This window comes from Hypanus sabinus, unplaced genomic scaffold, assembly GCF_030144855.1.
Source record: "Hypanus sabinus isolate sHypSab1 unplaced genomic scaffold, sHypSab1.hap1 scaffold_1327, whole genome shotgun sequence".
Taxonomy (NCBI): Eukaryota; Metazoa; Chordata; class Chondrichthyes; order Myliobatiformes; family Dasyatidae; genus Hypanus; species Hypanus sabinus.
Genome location: NW_026779397.1, coordinates 67,301 through 87,204, shown reverse-complemented (window position 1 = coordinate 87,204; position 19,904 = coordinate 67,301). Strand labels below are relative to the sequence as shown.

The following is a 19,904-nucleotide window of genomic DNA, read 5'->3' as shown; positions in this document are numbered from 1 at the left end:
TCTGGACATATGGAGACTGACATTGATTGTCTGTCCATAAAGTGACGTTAGGCACAGGAGTGTCTGGACATATGGAGACTGACATTGATTGTCTGTCCATAAAGTGACGTTAGGCACAGGAGTATCTGGACATATGGAGACTGACATTGATTGTCTGTCCATAAAGTGACGTTAGGCACAGGAGTGTCTGGACATATGGGGACTGATATTGATTGTACATAAAGTGACGTTAGGCACAGGAGTGTCTGGACATATGGGGACTGATATTGATTGTACATAAAGTGACGTTAGGCACAGGAGTGTCTGGACATATGGGGACTGATATTGATTGTACATAAAGTGACGTTAGGCACAGGAGTGTCTGGACATATGGAGACTGACATTGATTGTCTGTCCATAAAGTGACGTTAGGCACAGGAGTGTCTGGACATATGAGACTGACATTGATTGTCTGTCCATAAAGTGACGTTAGGCACAGGAGTGTCTGGACATACGGAGACTGACATTGATTGTCTGTCCATAAAGTGACGTTAGGCACAGGAGTGTCTGGACATACGGAGACTGACATTGATTGTCTGTCCATAAAGTGACGTTAGGCACAGGAGTGTCTGGACATACGGAGACTGACATTGATTGTCTGTACATAAAGTGACGTTAGGCACAGGAGTGTCTGGACCTACGGAGACTGACATTGATTGTCTGTCCATAAAGTGACGTTAGGCACAGGAGTGTCTGGACATACGGATACTGATATTGATTGTACATAAAGTGACGTTAGGCACAGGAGTGTCTGGACATATGGAGACTGACATTGATTGTCCATAAAGTGACGTTAGGCACAGGAGTGTCTGGAACTACGGAGACTGACATTGATTGTCTGTCCATAAAGTGACGTTAGGCACAGGAGTGTCTGGACATATGGAGACTGACATTGATTGTCTGTACATAAAGTGACGTTAGGCACAGGAGTGTCTGGACATACGGAGACTGACATTGATTGTCTGTCCATAAAGTGACGTTAGGCACAGGAGTGTCTGGACATACGGAGACTGACATTGATTGTCTGTCCATAAAGTGACGTTAGGCACAGGAGTGTCTGGACCTACGGAGACTGACATTGATTGTCTGTCCATAAAGTGACGTTAGGCACAGGAGTGTCTGGACATATGGAGACTGACATTGATTGTCTGTACATAAAGTTACGTTAGGCACAGGAGTGTCTGGACATACGGATACTGACATTGATTGTCTGTCCATAAAGTGACGTTAGGCACAGGAGTATCTGGACATATGGAGACTGACATTGATTGTCTGTACATAAAGTGACGTTAGGCACAGGAGTGTCTGGACATACGGAGATGACATTGATTGTCTGTCCATAAAGTGACGTTAGGCACAGGAGTGTCTGGACATACGGAGACTGACATTGATTGTCTGTACATAAAGTGACGTTAGGCACAGGAGTGTCTGGACATACGGAGACTGACATTGATTGTCTGTCCATAAAGTGACGTTAGGCACAGGAGTGTCTGGACATACGGATACTGATATTGATTGTACATAAAGTGACGTTAGGCACAGGAGTGTCTGGACATATGGAGACTGACATTGATTGTCTGTCCATAAAGTGACGTTAGGCACAGGAGTGTCTGGACATATGGAGACTGACATTGATTGTCTGTCCATAAAGTGACGTTAGGCACAGGAGTATCTGGACATATGGAGACTGACATTGATTGTCTGTCCATAAAGTGACGTTAGGCACAGGAGTGTCTGGACATACGGAGACTGACATTGATTGTCTGTACATAAAGTGACGTTAGGCACAGGAGTGTCTGGACCTACGGAGACTGACATTGATTGTCTGTCCATAAAGTGACGTTAGGCACAGGAGTGTCTGGACATACGGATACTGATATTGATTGTACATAAAGTGACGTTAGGCACAGGAGTGTCTGGACATATGGAGACTGACATTGATTGTCCATAAAGTGACGTTAGGCACAGGAGTGTCTGGACCTACGGAGACTGACATTGATTGTCTGTCCATAAAGTGACGTTAGGCACAGGAGTGTCTGGACATATGGAGACTGACATTGATTGTCTGTACATAAAGTGACGTTAGGCACAGGAGTGTCTGGACATACGGAGACTGACATTGATTGTCTGTCCATAAAGTGACGTTAGGCACAGGAGTGTCTGGACATACGGAGACTGACATTGATTGTCTGTCCATAAAGTGACGTTAGGCACAGGAGTGTCTGGACCTACGGAGACTGACATTGATTGTCTGTCCATAAAGTGACGTTAGGCACAGGAGTGTCTGGACATATGGAGACTGACATTGATTGTCTGTACATAAAGTTACGTTAGGCACAGGAGTGTCTGGACATACGGATACTGACATTGATTGTCTGTCCATAAAGTGACGTTAGGCACAGGAGTATCTGGACATATGGAGACTGACATTGATTGTCTGTACATAAAGTGACGTTAGGCACAGGAGTGTCTGGACATACGGAGATGACATTGATTGTCTGTCCATAAAGTGACGTTAGGCACAGGAGTGTCTGGACATACGGAGACTGACATTGATTGTCTGTACATAAAGTGACGTTAGGCACAGGAGTGTCTGGACATACGGAGACTGACATTGATTGTCTGTCCATAAAGTGACGTTAGGCACAGGAGTGTCTGGACATACGGATACTGATATTGATTGTACATAAAGTGACGTTAGGCACAGGAGTGTCTGGACATATGGAGACTGACATTGATTGTCTGTCCATAAAGTGACGTTAGGCACAGGAGTGTCTGGACATATGGAGACTGACATTGATTGTCTGTCCATAAAGTGACGTTAGGCACAGGAGTATCTGGACATATGGAGACTGACATTGATTGTCTGTCCATAAAGTGACGTTAGGCACAGGAGTGTCTGGACATACGGAGACTGACATTGATTGTCTGTACATAAAGTGACGTTAGGCACAGGAGTGTCTGGACCTACGGAGACTGACATTGATTGTCTGTCCATAAAGTGACGTTAGGCACAGGAGTGTCTGGACATACGGATACTGATATTGATTGTACATAAAGTGACGTTAGGCACAGGAGTGTCTGGACATATGGAGACTGACATTGATTGTCCATAAAGTGACGTTAGGCACAGGAGTGTCTGGACCTACGGAGACTGACATTGATTGTCTGTCCATAAAGTGACGTTAGGCACAGGAGTGTCTGGACATATGGAGACTGACATTGATTGTCTGTACATAAAGTGACGTTAGGCACAGGAGTGTCTGGACATACGGAGACTGACATTGATTGTCTGTCCATAAAGTGACGTTAGGCACAGGAGTGTCTGGACATACGGAGACTGACATTGATTGTCTGTCCATAAAGTGACGTTAGGCACAGGAGTGTCTGGACCTACGGAGACTGACATTGATTGTCTGTCCATAAAGTGACGTTAGGCACAGGAGTGTCTGGACATATGGAGACTGACATTGATTGTCTGTACATAAAGTTACGTTAGGCACAGGAGTGTCTGGACATACGGATACTGACATTGATTGTCTGTCCATAAAGTGACGTTAGGCACAGGAGTATCTGGACATATGGAGACTGACATTGATTGTCTGTACATAAAGTGACGTTAGGCACAGGAGTGTCTGGACATACGGAGATGACATTGATTGTCTGTCCATAAAGTGACGTTAGGCACAGGAGTGTCTGGACATACGGAGACTGACATTGATTGTCTGTACATAAAGTGACGTTAGGCACAGGAGTGTCTGGACATACGGAGACTGACATTGATTGTCTGTCCATAAAGTGACGTTAGGCACAGGAGTGTCTGGACATACGGATACTGATATTGATTGTACATAAAGTGACGTTAGGCACAGGAGTGTCTGGACATATGGAGACTGACATTGATTGTCTGTCCATAAAGTGACGTTAGGCACAGGAGTGTCTGGACATATGGAGACTGACATTGATTGTCTGTCCATAAAGTGACGTTAGGCACAGGAGTATCTGGACATATGGAGACTGACATTGATTGTCTGTCCATAAAGTGACGTTAGGCACAGGAGTGTCTGGACATATGGAGACTGACATTGATTGTCTGTACATAAAGTGACGTTAGGCACAGGAGTGTCTGGACCTACGGAGACTGACATTGATTGTCTGTCCATAAATTGACGATGGGTACAGGAGTGTCTGGACATTCGGAGACTGACATTGATTGTCTGTACATAAAGTGACGTTAGGCACAGGAGTGTCTGGACATACGGAGACTGACATTGATTGTCTGTCCATAAAGTGACGTTAGGCACAGGAGTGTCTGGACATACGGAGACTGACATTGATTGTCTGTACATAAAGTGACGTTAGGCACAGGAGTGTCTGGACATACGGATACTGATATTGATTGTACATAAAGTGACGTTAGGCACAGGAGTGTCTGGACATATGGAGACTGACATTGATTGTCTGTCCATAAAGTGACGTTAGGCACAGGAGTGTCTGGACATATGGAGACTGACATTGATTGTCTGTCCATAAAGTGACGTTAGGCACAGGAGTGTCTAAACATACGGATACTGACATTGATTGTCTGTACATAAAGTGACGTTAGGCACAGGAGTGTCTGGACATATGAGACTGACATTGATTCTTCTTCTGCTTGTGACTTGCGCCTTACATGCCTGGCCGATCGTGACTCTCCACATCCAATGATCCCTCGCACACTTAGATCTGTTAATTCTTTCACAGTGTCCATATATTTTCTTCTTTGCCTTCCTCTGTCGCGTTTCCCAGGCATACGGCCTTGCAATGTCAGACATTCTATTTCTCACTTTCTAATGACGTGGCCCAGGAATTTAAGTTTCCTCTCATGTAATATTCTCATTAAAGATCTTTTCATCTGGGCATGTTGGAGTACTGTCTCATTTGTTATCCCATCTCTAGATTTTATTTTCAGAATTCTTCTGAAACCACATTTCTGTTGCTTCTAAGTTTCTTTGGAGTTCTGGTGTTATAGTCCGTGTTTCGGAAGCATACGGCAAGATTGACCAGATGTAGCATTTTAGTAGCCTAAGCCTTGTTGTCACAGAAATGTGTCTGTTGAGAAAGATAGATTTCAGTTTTTGGAAGTTGTTTTTGGCAATGGCAATTCTTCTTTTTATTTCTACTTTAATGCTAACATCTTGTGATATAAAGTTACCATGGTAATTACAGCTGGTCATTTGTTGAATCTCTTTTGCTCCCGATGGACAATTGGCACGAGAGAATTCTGCTCTTTTGATGTTAAGATATATTTGGATTTTTTTTACAATTGATGGTCACACCAAAATCTGCACTTGTTTGTACTACTTTGTCTCGGAGTATTTGTAGGCCTTCTGCAGCACTTGCTATTCGGGTGGTATCATCTGCGTATCTCATATTGTTGATGTTAACACCTCCAATTTGTATCCCATTTAGGTCTTCTATTTCTTTGAAAATCATTTAAGTATAGATATTAAATAATTTCAGTGAGGCAACGCATCTCTGCCTACCTCCTGTTTGAATTTTAGTCCAAATGCTTATTAAATCATCAATTTGATTCCAAAATACATTTTGATGAGATTATGGGTCCGTTCCGTCAATGTTTAGTTTACTGAGAATTTGAAGTAATTTTTCACGCTGAGTTTGTCGAATGCTTTAGTGAACTCAATAAATCATAAAAACACATCATTTTGATATTCAATTTCCCTTTCTGAGAGTATTCGTAGTATGACAATTGTGTTCCGAGCTCCTCTATCCTAAATAGACCCTTATTGCAGTTTAGAAATTTCTGGCCTTAACTTGTGTTTGATTCGACTCAGAACAATTCTCAACAAAATCCTTATTATGTGATTCACAAGACTGATTCTTCTATAATATTCACAGTCAATAGTTCCAGGAATTTTAGGCAGAGTTATAAACACTGATTTCAAGAGATCGTCAGGGAATACACCAGACTCATAAACGCCATTAAACACTTCAGAAAGAATGTCTATGCCCAGATCTTCTTGGGCTTGTATCAGTTCCATTGATATTTCATCAGGCCCAGGGGCTTTACCATGCTTCATGCTTTTCACTGCTTTAGTTATTTCTTCTTTGGCAATCGGTGGGCCAGAATTAGGGTGTTTAATATCTGGGGGTTCCCCTCTATTATCTTCAGAAAAAAGCTGCTCTATATACTGAATCCAGTTCTCACATACTTTATTGATCTGTTATGCATCCTGTAGAGGAGGTTTCCTTAATCCCAGTAATTTCCTTTATTTGTGCATAATTTGTTGTTGTTAATATAGCCTTCTACTTGATTGCATTTTTGATTCAGCCATTCTTCCTTTGCAATATTGCACAATTGTCTTGTCTGAAACATTGATTCTATGTTCATAAATTGATGATGGGTACAGGAGTGTCTGGACATACGGAGACTGACATTGATTGTCTGTCCATAAAGTGATGTTAGGCTCAGGAGTGTCTGAACATATGGAGACTGACATTGATTGTCTGTCCATAAAGTGACGTTAGGCACAGGAGTGTCTGGACGTATCGAGACTGACTTTGATTGTCTGTACATAAAGTGACGTTAGGCACAGGAGTGTCTGGAACTGTCAGGAAATATTAAACTGGCAGTGGGTGGGCTGTGGAGGGTGGGTTAGTGAGTAGAGGTGTTGATCAGGCTGACTACTTGGGGAAAGTAACTGTTTTGAGCCTGATTGTCCTGGTGTGGGTGTTTGATCCACAATTCCTTTAAGGTAGCACCAGAGTCATAAAGAGAGTTTTGGGCAGATTGACCTTCACAACGCAGGCTTTTGCGAGGAGGGATTGGGATATTAATGCTAAAGTTGTAAAGGTCACCGTGATTCTGCAATAGGCAGAATTGTCTGCAGTTCTGGTCAGCTACTTGGAGGAAAGTTACCGATAAGCGTGAAAGAGTGCAGGGAAAATTACACGGACATTGCTGGTATTTCAGGAATTAATTATAGTGATAGCTTGAACAGGTTAAACTTTATTACCTGGAATACAAGGGAATGACGGGGTGCACTAGCAAGCTTCCAACTTTTCTAAGCCATTTTGCCCCTCCAATTAAAGGAAGGGTGTATGGACCCCAAGTTGGGAAACCCTGCTAGAGATATAGAAATCTATGATGCTAGAAGCAGGGTGAATGCAGGGAGAAGACATTTTCCCCTCAGGCTGGGTAAGATCATGGATTTAGGGCAAAAACTGACCCATTGAAGAAAATCTGAGGGGGAACTACTTCACTCACTGGGTGGTGCGAATGCAGAACAGGCGCCCAGCAGAAGTGAGAGATGAAGGTCTGATTGTGGTATTTGAGCGATGTTTGGTTGGGTATCTAGATGAGAGAGGTATGGAGGGCTGTGGTCTGGGTGCGGGGGGATGGGACCACACCAAACACGGCACGGACTGGATGGGCTAACAGTCCTGTGTCTGTGCTCTAAGGACTCTGCGAATCTCAATTGAAACTTCTGCACATCATCGACATTTGTTGCGGAAGGGTCGTATCCAACAATTTGTTTTTATTTTGGACCAGCATCTACGCCGCTGAGAGTTCTGTAGAGCTGAAACCACCATGAGATTTACCGAATGCACCTCGACAGGGTAAACACAACCACTGGAATTTTAGTGTCACCATTACAAAATGGCTGAATGTTCGGTTCATCTTCGTCACAATGAAACCGAGAACATGTCATACTGAGTTTGTTGTTTCCCTGTTCGGTTATATTTGCGATCCACTTCCTCCGTCGCCAGGGCAACAGCTCACCAGAGCTGCAGAGAGTGTTGAACGTGTTTCTCGCTCTCTGGTTGCTGTCTCTCAGAGGAGAGAGAGTGGCCTCAGATACGAGGATGCTTTCAGCATTTGCTGTCCGGGATGGAATGAAGAAGATTGCAGGGATAGTATTTATGCATTTCTGATCTGGGTGTCAAACAGCTTGCAGTCAGTGAATCGTTTCTGCGTCAAAAGAACAAAACAAAAATCTCCTGTACTGAGTGCTATATTTTCAATTTTATATTTGTAACATATTGTTCCTGTTACACGACGAGGCAAGGGGCTGCTAATTGACCTGGGCTGCACCGCACTCAACAATAAAATAATGACCAACTGTGCTCAATGTAACTGCGGAGCCAAGTACCAGCGCCCTCTATGTGACCCAATGCCCACGTTTCCCGGCTGATCCCAATCCAGACAAAGGATCATCAGGTTCCAGTTCTGCTGTGGGTTGGTGTGGGAGTGTACGTTTTTGAATTGGGATTAGCTGAGACGCTGCCGCATATTTCCGGCAGCAATGATCCCAGAGAGTGTTGGTGCTTGAGATACAATCTTGGGATGGGGGCTCCAGGAATATGGAACTGACAGTGTCTGGGCCTCGGTAGAAAGAGACCGGGGTTTCAGAATTCAATTCATATTTGGAAATTCCCCCTGACTGTCACCTGTCCATCGGCCAGTGGGAGTCAGAGAAACTCAAGGTGCTGAAGATAGAACAGAACATGGAACAGTACATCGCAGGAACAGGCCTTCCCGCCACAATGGTGTGCCAAACTAGCTGAAAAGAAAATCAACACCCCCCGAAATAAACTAATGACTCCCTCCTACACAATGTCCATAACCTCTCAATCTTTCTCACACCCATGTGCTTATCAAAACGTTTCTTAAAAGCCCCCATTGTATTTGCTTCCAACTCCATAACAGATAGAACAACCAATAATTTACATTTACATACCCTGTCGTCATCAAGTGCTTTTCTACTAATAAATTGTCAGAACCTGCGAATCTGTGATTAAGCAGAATTAGGTTTTACAATGAAGTTATATTCCTGTTTGACCCTGTACCAAGCAAGGATGCTCCAGATATCACTGGACAGACATGGTTTGGGAGTTGATGCCAACTGCGGCTCTGATACAGAGAATGGCTGTGCTGTCACATTTGCAAAGTCTCTCTGACTCACTGTCTGCTTGTTGTGTGCAATTCAGGGCATCGCCAGAAGGCGGCGCTGTCCAGCTCCGGGATCAGAGTGTAGACAAGACGACGACAATCAACAACCGTCAGTCAGAATCAGAATGGCTACAGGTATGTTCATCTGGATCTTTATAACTAAACTTCTGCCCTGTTGGTGCACAATAGTTCAGATGAAAAAGCTTACACAGGCGCTAACGGGGCAGAGATAAAGTTTCATCGAGCAGTGTCACTGATCCCACTGGTAAAGTGCCTTTGTGTAATCGATCGGTCCCACAGTTCCAGCGCAGGGACCTGACACCAGAAATGGTGGAATGACTCCGCTCACCAGGCAAAGCTTCACCTGAGTGAAAGGAGCCGGAGACCCTGAATCAGCAGGTTGAGAGTGAAACACCAACAGGAATATGACAGCGGTGTTGTTTGTTACGGAAAAGTCTACAGACAGACAGACAGACTTTATTGATCCCGAGGGAAACTGGATTTCATTACAGCCGTAACAACCACGGATAGTGTAGAAATATAGCAATATAAAACAATAAATAATTAAATAATAATAATTTAATCATGCCAAGTGGAAATAAGTCCAGGACCCGCCTATTGGCTCAGGGTGTCTGACACTCCGAGGGAGGAGTTGTAAAGTTTGATGGCCACAGGCAGGAATGACTTCCTATGATGCTCTGTGTTGCATCTCGGTGGAATGAGTCTCTGGCCGAATGTATTCCTGTGTCTAACCAGAACATTATGGAGTGGAGGGGAGCATTTTCCAAGATGGCATACAACTTGGACCGCATCCTCTTTTCAGACACCACCGTCAGAGAGTCCAGTTCCACCCCTACAACATTATCTAGGTTCAGGGTTTGTTGCACAACAGGGCCTGTTTAGAGGTGAAAGACATCTTCAACTTCCATTTACAAAATTCAGAGGCAGGTGACAAGGGCATTTCCGGGATTTCAAAGATTGTGCGATAATACAACATTTCAGGTTTTGTCAGGGCAGCTGTCAACTCCCCCCTCGCTGCGCAAAGTAGATGAGGGGAGTTTTCCCAACTCTGTTTTCTGTAGCCGAGCCGAGAACATTGCCAGCATTGGAAATGGCTGTGAATCAGGAGACACTTCATTCGTGGTCTGCATTGGTCTGTCACTGTCTGGTATGGAGGGGCTACTGCACAGGACCGAGAGAAGCTGCCAGAAGTTGTAAATCTTCAGGGAGCGGTGTCTCAGAAAGGCAGCATCCATTATTAAGGACGTCCAGCACCTAGGGCATGCCCTTTACTCACTGTCACCATCAGGGAGGAGGTACAGAAGCCTGAATGCACACACACAGCGATTCAGTAACAAATTTGTCCTCTCTGCAATCCCATTCCTAAATGGACATTGAATCTTTGGACACTACCTTATTTTGCTCAAAATATACAGTCTTTCTGGTTTTGCACATTTTAAGAAAATATATTCAATATACGTAATTGGTTTACTTGTTTACTTTTTTCAAAATTTTATTCATTATTAATTTTTCCCTGCTAGATTACCTATTGCATTGAACTGCTGCTGCTAAGTTAACAAATATCACGTCACATGCCGGTGATAATAAACCTGATTCTGATTCTGTTTTACGTGTGGAAGTTTACCCTTCAAGCTCCCGTGTTCCGGGGCAAACTGTCCCAGCCAAACCTGATAACAAACAACCCCATCCGGTAATGTACTTGTGAATCTCCCTGACACTCTTCCCAGCTGAATCACATCCATCCTGTAGATTGATAGCAACTGCATCCTTAGCAAATGCAAAGCTCTCTCAGCGAGACTTTGTTTAGCTACTAGAGCTGCACGCAAGACTCTCCCTTTGCCAATGACTTGTATAGTTGCTACAAGACAATTATTATCCAGGAGACGTGATGGGACCCAGGGGACCAGGCATCATGGGCTTCAAGGTTATGTTCAGTCTGTAACCCAGGGGACTGGACGTTGTCCATCTCAAGGCAGTGGTCAGTCTTTGACCCGGGGGACAAGACAGTGTGTGACAAAGCAACCGGAGAACGTGGGATCTGGAGGATCGGACCACGAGTAATCCAGTGGCTTGTCTGTCAGTGATACACATGACTGGACAGTTTGTGATCCAGGGAGATTTATGTTTGTGGGAGATAATCCAAGTGATAATTCCCGGTTTCACCTAATGCCTTTCCATTAATAACCACTGGTTATTGGTGTGTTCAGCTAATGCGTAGTCTGTGATCAGTATTACTGCGTCTATCCAGTTCTTTTTTCGGGGAGTGGATGTGTCCACTTACTGGCTTATCGAGATGGTCACCTAGCAGGAGGTGTGGTTCACATTCACCAGCACAGTCCCGCTCCAAATCCGGTCAGCCGGAGTCCCGGCTCCATTGCTGACACTCATTGTGAATCCTTGTTCGAGTATAAATCACTCTAAACCTGCAATTCATCATTTCCTGCAGGTGGGAAATTAAATCGGGTACAGAAAGTACTCAAGAGGCTTTTACCAGGCAGCTCATCGAGGGAAAATGATCGGGATACAGGAAGCAAGGTTCCAAAGCAGGGTCAGATTGAGAGCAATGTCCCAATGGAATGCGGTCCGGCTGCAGAGGAGGAGAAGCAAATTCAGCCCAGAGACAGTGACGTCAGAGACACTGAGCAGGACCCTGGAACCGGCACAAGTGAGGCGACTGCCTGTCAGCTCGGAAACTCATTAAACACGGAATTGTCGAGTGCCCAACAGGGAGTGGGTGAGTGAAGCATGAGGGTGATGTGTTCGCAGAATGTGGTGGGAAGCGGGTAAATGTGATTCCTTGTTGGAGGGTTGGTCAGAGAGGGGAAAAGTGTGGGCGTGGTGCAGGCGGTGTAGTGTGGCACCGGTTACCGCACTACAGGAAATGTCCAACCTGCTCTGAGGATTTCCAGGATGTGTATCGGAGGAAATGCAGCTATCCGGATAAGAGAGTATTTCCAGGATATGTGTTATGGGAAATATATTCGCCAGGAAAGAGAGAGTATCTCTGGGAAGCGACTAACATTGACAGTCTTAACATTTATTGCCCATTTTAAACTGAAATCGGTGAGTGGGTGGGACGGTGGGAGAGATAGGATTCTGGTGAATGAGTTTCTTCTGGGAACGTCTAGCACAGCGCATTGATGGGTCGGTTTTTTAAGGCCAGTTTTGGAGATTAGGGCAAAATACGTGTTTCCAGCTGAAAGCAGGTGAAGATTGAGGTTCAAGACATGACTGGTTCGTTAGGGCTGGGTGAGAGCGGTGGAGACAAGTGATATTTGAGTTTGTGACTACATTCTCATTTTATATTCACTGAGCCAGAGTTTACAATCTCCGACCTCCTGGCAGAGGGGGGCGAGTATCGACTGTACCAACTGACCAAGTTCTACAGGGACAGACTCAAACATGCAATTGAAGAGAAAGTTGAACGACTCGGTTGGATGTTGACAAAGGATGGACATTTCAGTCGAGAAGAAAATGAGGTGAGTGTATTTAGTGTATTGTCACTGAACTGCTGGTATCAGAGGGAATAGTGATCAATATTAATCTCCTGCACGTTCTAGGAGTTCTACATGGCAATGGAGACTTTGATCTCTGACTTGTCCTCAGTAGATTTGTTTCAGCTGTTCCGGTGGGGAGCACTGGGAACTGCAGGTTCAGCGTCACCTTTTCGTCTCACACCTGCTGTATTTATCAGTGTACCGGACCTCAGTCAGACCTGTGATGAGGTTCTGCACGGAAGGTGAGTTAGGAAGGTTCAATCACTAGGTATTAATATTGAAGTAGTAAAATGGATTCAACAGTGGCTGGATGGGAGATGTCAGAGAGTAGTGGTGGATAACTTCGTCAGGTTGGAGGCCGGTGACAAGTGTTGTGCCTCAGAGATCTGTACTGGGTCCAATGTTGTTTCTCATATACATTAATGATCCGGATGATGGGGTGGTACATTGGATTACTAAGTATGCAGAGGATTCTAAGATAGGTGGCGTTATGGATAATGATGTAGTTTTCAAATTTTACAAAGAGATTTAGGACAGTTCGAAGAGTGGGCCGAAAGATGGCAGATGGAGTTTAATGCTGATAAGTGTGAGGTGCTATAGTTTTGTAGGACTAATCAAAATAGGACATACATGGTAAGTGGTAGGGCATTGAGGAATGCAGTAGAACAGTGTGATCTAGTAATAATGGTGCATAGTTCCCTGACGGTGGAATCTCGTGTGGATAGGGTGTTGAAGAAAGCTTTTGGTATGCTGGCCTTTATAAATCTGAGCATTGAGTACAGGAGTTGGGAAGTAAAGATAAATTGTACAAGGCATTGGTAAGGCCAAAATTGGAGTATTGTGTACAGTTCTGGCCACCAAATTATAGGAAAGATGTCAACAAAATATGGAGAGTACAGAGGAGGTTTACTGGAATGTTACCTGAGTCTCAGCAGCTAAGTACAGAGAAAGGTTGAACAAGTTAAGTCTTTATTCTTTAGAGCGTTGAATTTTGAAGGGGGGGGGAGCTTGATAGAGGCATTTAAAATTATGAGGGGATAGATAGAGTTGACGTGGATAGGCTTTTTTCCATTGAGAGTAGGCGAGATTCAAACAAGAGTACATGAGTTGAGAGTCGGGGGCAAAAGTTTAGGGGTAACACGAGTTTAGGGGTAACTTCTTTACTCAGAGAGTGGTTACTGTGTGGAACTAGCTTCCAGTAGAAGTGGCAAAAGCAGGTTCAATATTGTCATTATAAAAACTGGATATGTATATGGACAGGAAAGGAATGGAGGGTTATGGACTGAGTGCAGGTCGGCACGGACTGTGTTACTGTGCTGTAATCGTCATATCGTTCTATGACATAATTGCAAGGTCTGCATATCTGTACTGTTGAACAGGCATTCAGTCTAAAATTAATTTTGCATCTTATCAGGACCGTCGGTCAAATTCACCTCAGCTCATTAATCCAGGATGAATATTAAACTGTGAGATTCGCCATGTCTGTCCATCTACTCCACAATAAATAAATTAATTGTTTGTTTTTATAGAAAGTCACTGAACTGACGGAGAAGGGAAACCGGACAGAGAGTTCCAGACTCTTCCTCAGTTTGGTGAATGGCAAAGGCTCCCGGGCCCGACGGGCGATGTGGGAATCCTTTGTGATGTGGAGGACTGAGTTACCGAAGTTGGACAGGATACTGAGGGAGATACAGGAGCTCGGTATGTTAAAACCACGCACTGAACACAAAGACACATTGAACTAAATAGTTGTAATTATTTTAGTTCGGTTTTCATGAATTATTTCTTTTGATTTAAACAGGTCCTGACCCAGAGGAATACATGAACATCGCACAAGGGTTGTCTGAGTTACCCACTGAACTGACAGGTGACTGATGAAATGCTCCGTTCAAACCACATCTCAAATGTTAGAATGTGACTTGTCAGAATCTGGGAACGAAAATCCACCAACAATCATTCGCCGATCACTGGTTTCAGGTTACAATTCAGATCATCTCTCGTTGTAGCCTGAACATTGTAAAATGTATTTTTCCAGCTGTTAATGTATTAATCCAGCCCTTGTGTCTCTGAACCCTCCCCTCCAGGTCCCAACGCTCTGGGAATCCCCACTCACCCCAGACATGCTCCTGACACACAGTATGACTCAGTCCAGGTGACCTTTCAGATTACGAAGCACCTTCTCCTTCGTAATAGCAGCTACACTCAGTCCAAGTTTCTCAAACCTCTACTTGCCTCACATGCCACCGAATCCAAGCAACATCCTGGTGAACCTGTTCTACACCCTCTCCAATCATCCCCAGTGCTGGACAATCAGAAGTGAACACAATACTCTAGATGCTCCCTAAAACCATCAGACTTAGGCAGATAATTAAGCCATCCAGCTCAGTGAATTTGCTCGGCAATTCCTCTCAACCCCATTATCCTGCCTTCTGTAAATGTTGACGCTCTTCAGAATCAGCAACATATACATAGACCTGCATTTTAGTATAGCCATTGACTTGTCTTCCTCTGCCAACTATGACAATAATTTCACAGATTGACCACCCGTCAGCGAAAGCAATTTCTCGCAATATGGTTCCCCGCCAGCCAGGACAATTCACCACAGTTCCCAGGCATGATAAACTTGTGTATGAGCCTCCCCTGTGGGAACCTTGTCAAAGATTCTGCCAATATCCAATATGGTTCCCCGCCAGCCAGGACAATTCATCACAGTTCCCAGGCATGTTAACATTGTGTATGAGCCTCCCCTGTGGGAACCTTGTCAAAGATTCTGCCAATATCCAATATGGTTCCCCGCCAGCCAGGACAATTCACCACAGTTCCCAGGCATGTTAACCTTGTGTATGAGCCTCCCCTGTGGGAACCTTGTCAAAGATTCTGCCAATATCCAATATGGTTCCCCGCCAGCCAGGGCAATTCATCACAGTTCCCAGGCATGTTAACCTTGTGTATGAGCCTCCCCTGTGGGAACCTTGTCAAAGATTCTGCCGATATCCAATATGCTTCCCCGCCAGCCAGGGCAATTCATCACAGTTCCCAGGCATGTTAACCTTGTGTATGAGCCTCCCATGTGGGGACCTTGTCAAAGATGCTACCAATACCCAATATGGTTCCCCGCCAGCCAGGGCAATTCATCACAGTTCCCAGGCATGTTAACCTTGTGTATGAGTCTCCCATGTGGGGACCTTGTCAAAGATTCTGCCAGTATCCAATATGGTTCCCCGCCAGCCAGGGCAATTCATCACAGTTCCCAGGCATGTTAACCTTGTGTATGAGTCTCCCATGTGGGGACCTTGTCAAAGATTCTACCAATATCCAAGTAGACAACATCCATCTGTGACTTCATCCATCACCTTTGTCACCTCCTGGAGCAACTCAATTAAGTTAGCCAGACACAAGCCCCACCCAAAGCCTTGCTGATGAACCCTCAGACATTCTCCCTTTCATACTCCCATGCGGCAGAAAATATAAAAAGCTGAAAGTATGTCCCACCAGCCTCAAGGACAGCTTTTATTCTGCATTTATGACTATTGATTGGTCACCTACTATGTTATTACTGGCTCCTAAAAATAAGAACATTTTATATATAAAATTGTAACATTATGTATCTCATAAACGATAACCACTTATTTAGATAACCATAATACATACAGAAAAGCAGCAAGAATACCTCTAGCTTATGAATGAATTTAAGGAACAACTGATAATCAATTATGTAATTCTATGTCAGACACTGGGGAAAGAAGACATCTTTCAATGTTATACTGTATCAAAACACATTTGATTCTCTCCCTTGGTTGGTTAACAGAAGTTCCAAGTTCCATAAGAACAGTAGTGTGTGTGTGTGTGTGTGTGTGTGTGTGTGTGTGTGTGTGTGTGTGTGTGTGTGTGTGTGTGTGTGTGTGTGAGTGTGTGAGTGTGTGTGTGTGTGTGTGTGAGTGTGTGAGTGTGTGAGTGTGTGTGTGAGTGTGTGTGTGTGTGTGTGTGTGTGTGTGTGTGTGTGTGTGTGTGTGTGTGTGAGAGGGAGAGAGGGGGAGAGGGGGAGTGGGAGAAAGGCGGAGAGGGGGAGGGAGGGAGAGAGAGAGAGAGAGAGAGAGGGGGAGGGAGGGGGAGAGAGAGAGAGAGAGAGAGAGAAAAAAAACGGGCAGCTGGGATGCAGGCGTCTGGCTCAGCCACTATGCCCGGGGGAAGCGTTTCTTCCGACAGGAGAAGGGGTAAAGGCGGGTTACTGGTTCCTTACAACCGGTCCCTTTGGGCAGGTGGGTCTGGTCGGCCGTGATTGGCAGCTCACCCAGCATCAGGAAAGCTCTGACCTCAAACATCCACTGCTCTGTAACTGTACCCCTCATGGGGAAGAGTTTGGGAGTAAACCCAGTGGATCTAGAGCCCCTGAGGCAGTCTTAAATGGTGTTCAACGCAGACTGGCATCTCCTGCGACACCTCTGGTGCCAAGCTGTGTCAGTCTCTGCCGTTCCTTTGTGTACATCAGATGCAGGGAGAGAGGGAGCTTGCAACATCGGCAGAAGCTTCCTCTCCATATCGGAGTGTCCCGGCTTGCAGGGACAGGACATCCTCGGTCGACTCTGACAGACGGAGGCCTCATTAGACAGAGCCCCACACCCCCACAGCAAGACTGATGAGTAGCAGTTGTCAAGACTTCACCACCCTCTCCCACAGACACGACGTACACCACTGAGACAGACGGAGGCCTCATTAGACAGAGCCCCACACCCCCACAGCAAGACTGATGAGAAGCAGTTGTCAAGACTTCACCACCCTCTCCCACAGACACGACGTACACCACTGAGACAGACGGAGGCCTCATTAGACAGAGCCCCACATCCCCACAGCAAGACTGATGAGTAGCAGTTGTCAAGACTTCACCACCCTCTCCCACAGACACGACGTACATCACTGAGACAGACGCTTGTGGTTTCTTCCATTAACAGAGATTCCATCTTTTCACCAATCCTCCATCACTGTGACTGCAAACTAGTCAGTTTCTTTCTTGCCATTCCGAAGGGTTATCGATCCGCAAGTTCACTGTGATTGTCCCCCAGGCACTGCCAGACTTGTGTATTTCCGGCATATTCTGCTCTTGTTTTGATGCAAGAGCAGTGGACACCCGGGACACCCCAGTGTGTAGCTTTGCCAAAATGCACATTGTCCTGCTCTCCATATTTCCACACCAGATCAACATTAACATCATCTGTTAATGACGCAACAATGCTTTAAATATAGTGAAACTTTGTAACGGGAGTGCAGTCAGGATTGCAATAGGATATCAGGGGAATGTTCACCTTCATCAGTAATTAGTGTCAGAATATGAGGATTAGATATTTTTCTGAGACAATCATCGCTGTCAGTTCCTATGTCTGTGGACAGAATTTTATTTTCTGTCCTAATATCCATGGAAGCATTGAATCAATTCATGTAATCTCAAACACAGAATATTGGACTGCAGTTATAAATGTCAGTTGAGCTAGTTAACATTTTGAATATGTTCTCTGTTCCCATGAAGATGTTCAACAGAAACACAAGGAGACTCTGCGGGCACAAACTGAAACACTGAGAGTGAACACGATCCTAATGAGGGAGAAGGTGAAGGTTTTCCAGCTGATTGATCGATACACAAAGCTCACGGTCACTTCTACTCTTCGAGTTCGGAGACTGGTGGAACACGAGCTGCTGGCAAGAGGCAGAGACCACGAGGAGTGGAGAGAGGAACATCTCCGTGGAGCGTTAGAAAAAATAGAGACTGCTCAGTTATTCCACAGCAGTTTTTCCCGGAGAAAATCCAAATCTGGCAGCTCTGCAGCAGTAGCCGGAGTGCCAGGAATCGGGAAAACAACAATGGTACAGAAGATTGTTTATGACTGGGCCGCGGGGAATATATTCCAACAATTCCAGTTTGTCTTCAGTTTCAAATTCCGGGATTTAAACTCAATTAACTGCAGAATAAACCTGAGGGAACTGATTCTGGATCAGTATCCTTACTTTGGGAATATCCTGAGAGAGGTCTGGAAGAACCCAGAGGCATTGCTGTTTATATTCGATGGTTTGGATGAATTCAAGCACACAATTGATTTTGCGGACAGTCGGAGATACACAGAACCCAAGCACCAGTGCCCAGATCCCGAGTGGTGGTGTGAAGTGTCGGACATTGTGTACAGTTTAATCCAGGGCAAGCTGCTCCCAGGGTGTTCAGTGCTGGTGACCACCCGCCCCACTGCGTTACATTTATTGGAAAAGGCAGAGATCAGTGTCCGGGCTGAAATCCTGGGATTTGTTGGTGAGGAACGGAAGGAATATTTCATCAAGCATTTTGAAGATCAGATGGTGGCAGCAGCTCTTTTCAAACACGTGCAGGAGAATGAGATCCTGTACACTATGAGCTACAACCCCTCCTACTGCTGGATCCTCGCTCTGGCACTGGGCCCCTTCTTCACACAAAGAGTCAGGGACCCGCAAAGAGTTCCCAAGACCATCACCCAACTGTACTCCTACTATATTTACAATATCCTAAAAAATCACGGCCGTGAGATTGAGAGACCCCGTGATGTGTTTCTCAGGGTGGGTCAGATGGCCTACAGAGGAGTGTCCGAGAAGAAGATTGTGTTTACAGACGGAGATTTGATCAAGTTCAATCTGCAGCCTTCCCAGTTCCTGTCCGGGTTCCTGATGGAGCTTTTGGAGAGAGAGGATTCTGCCCACAGTATGGTGTACACATTCCCACACCTCACCATCCAAGAGTTTGTAGCTGCAGTCGCACAATTCCTGACTGTACATCCCGAGGATATCCTGAAATTCCTCACTGAAGCCCACAAGACGGAAGATGGGCGATTTGAGGTATTTCTCCGATTTGTTGCTGGTCTCTCCAACCCAATGACAGCTCGGGGCCTGGAGGAGTTTCTGGGTCCATTTCCTCATCAAACAACCTGCCGGGTGATTGACTGGGTGAAGGAGGAGGTTAAACGCCAGAGTGGAAACACGGGTGACACTGATAAAAGGAGACTCCTGAACACATTGCACTACCTGTTTGAGTCTCAGAATCGTGGACTGGCTCAGGCCGCACTGGGATCTCTGAAAACACTTTCATTCAGTGAAATGACACTGACACCGGTTGACTGCGCGGTCCTGTCTCATGCCATCGGACTCTGTGATACTATAAAAGAACTCGACCTGCAGAGTTGCCACATTCAGTGTGAAGGAATCCAGCGGCTGGGACCCGGGCTGAACAAGTGCCAGGAGTTGAGGTAACTTGGTTTATCTCAGACTCAGAACTCTAAAACTGTTCCATTGTGCTGTTTCCAAGTAAACGGATTTGGGTAAAACTGCAGTAAATCAGATTGAGATGTATTGTGACAAATGCCACCCCCTTCATCCTGTGCGAT

The 19,904-nt window shown here is 45.2% G+C and overlaps 1 protein-coding gene across 6 annotated transcripts in view; it reads left to right on the top strand.

Moving 5' to 3' along the window:
• Positions 1–19,904, top strand: part of LOC132386828 (NACHT, LRR and PYD domains-containing protein 12-like) — a 74,888-nt gene that overhangs the window by 20,058 nt on the left and 34,926 nt on the right. For 4 of the 6 annotated variants that reach the window (XM_059959168.1, XM_059959170.1, XM_059959171.1 and 1 more), the window contains exons 2-7: positions 9,031–9,127; positions 11,460–11,747; positions 12,332–12,492; positions 14,040–14,211; positions 14,312–14,377; positions 18,032–19,766. In XM_059959168.1, the coding sequence (XP_059815151.1) occupies positions 9,118–9,127; positions 11,460–11,747; positions 12,332–12,492; positions 14,040–14,211; positions 14,312–14,377; positions 18,032–19,766 (2,432 nt within the window). In that variant the 5' untranslated portion in view covers positions 9,031–9,117. Of the gene's footprint in view, positions 1–9,030; positions 9,128–10,533; positions 11,748–12,331; positions 12,493–14,039; positions 14,212–14,311; positions 14,378–18,031; positions 19,767–19,904 lie in introns of all 6 variants that reach the window. The other 2 variants (XM_059959169.1, XM_059959172.1) reach the window with 2 other exon arrangements.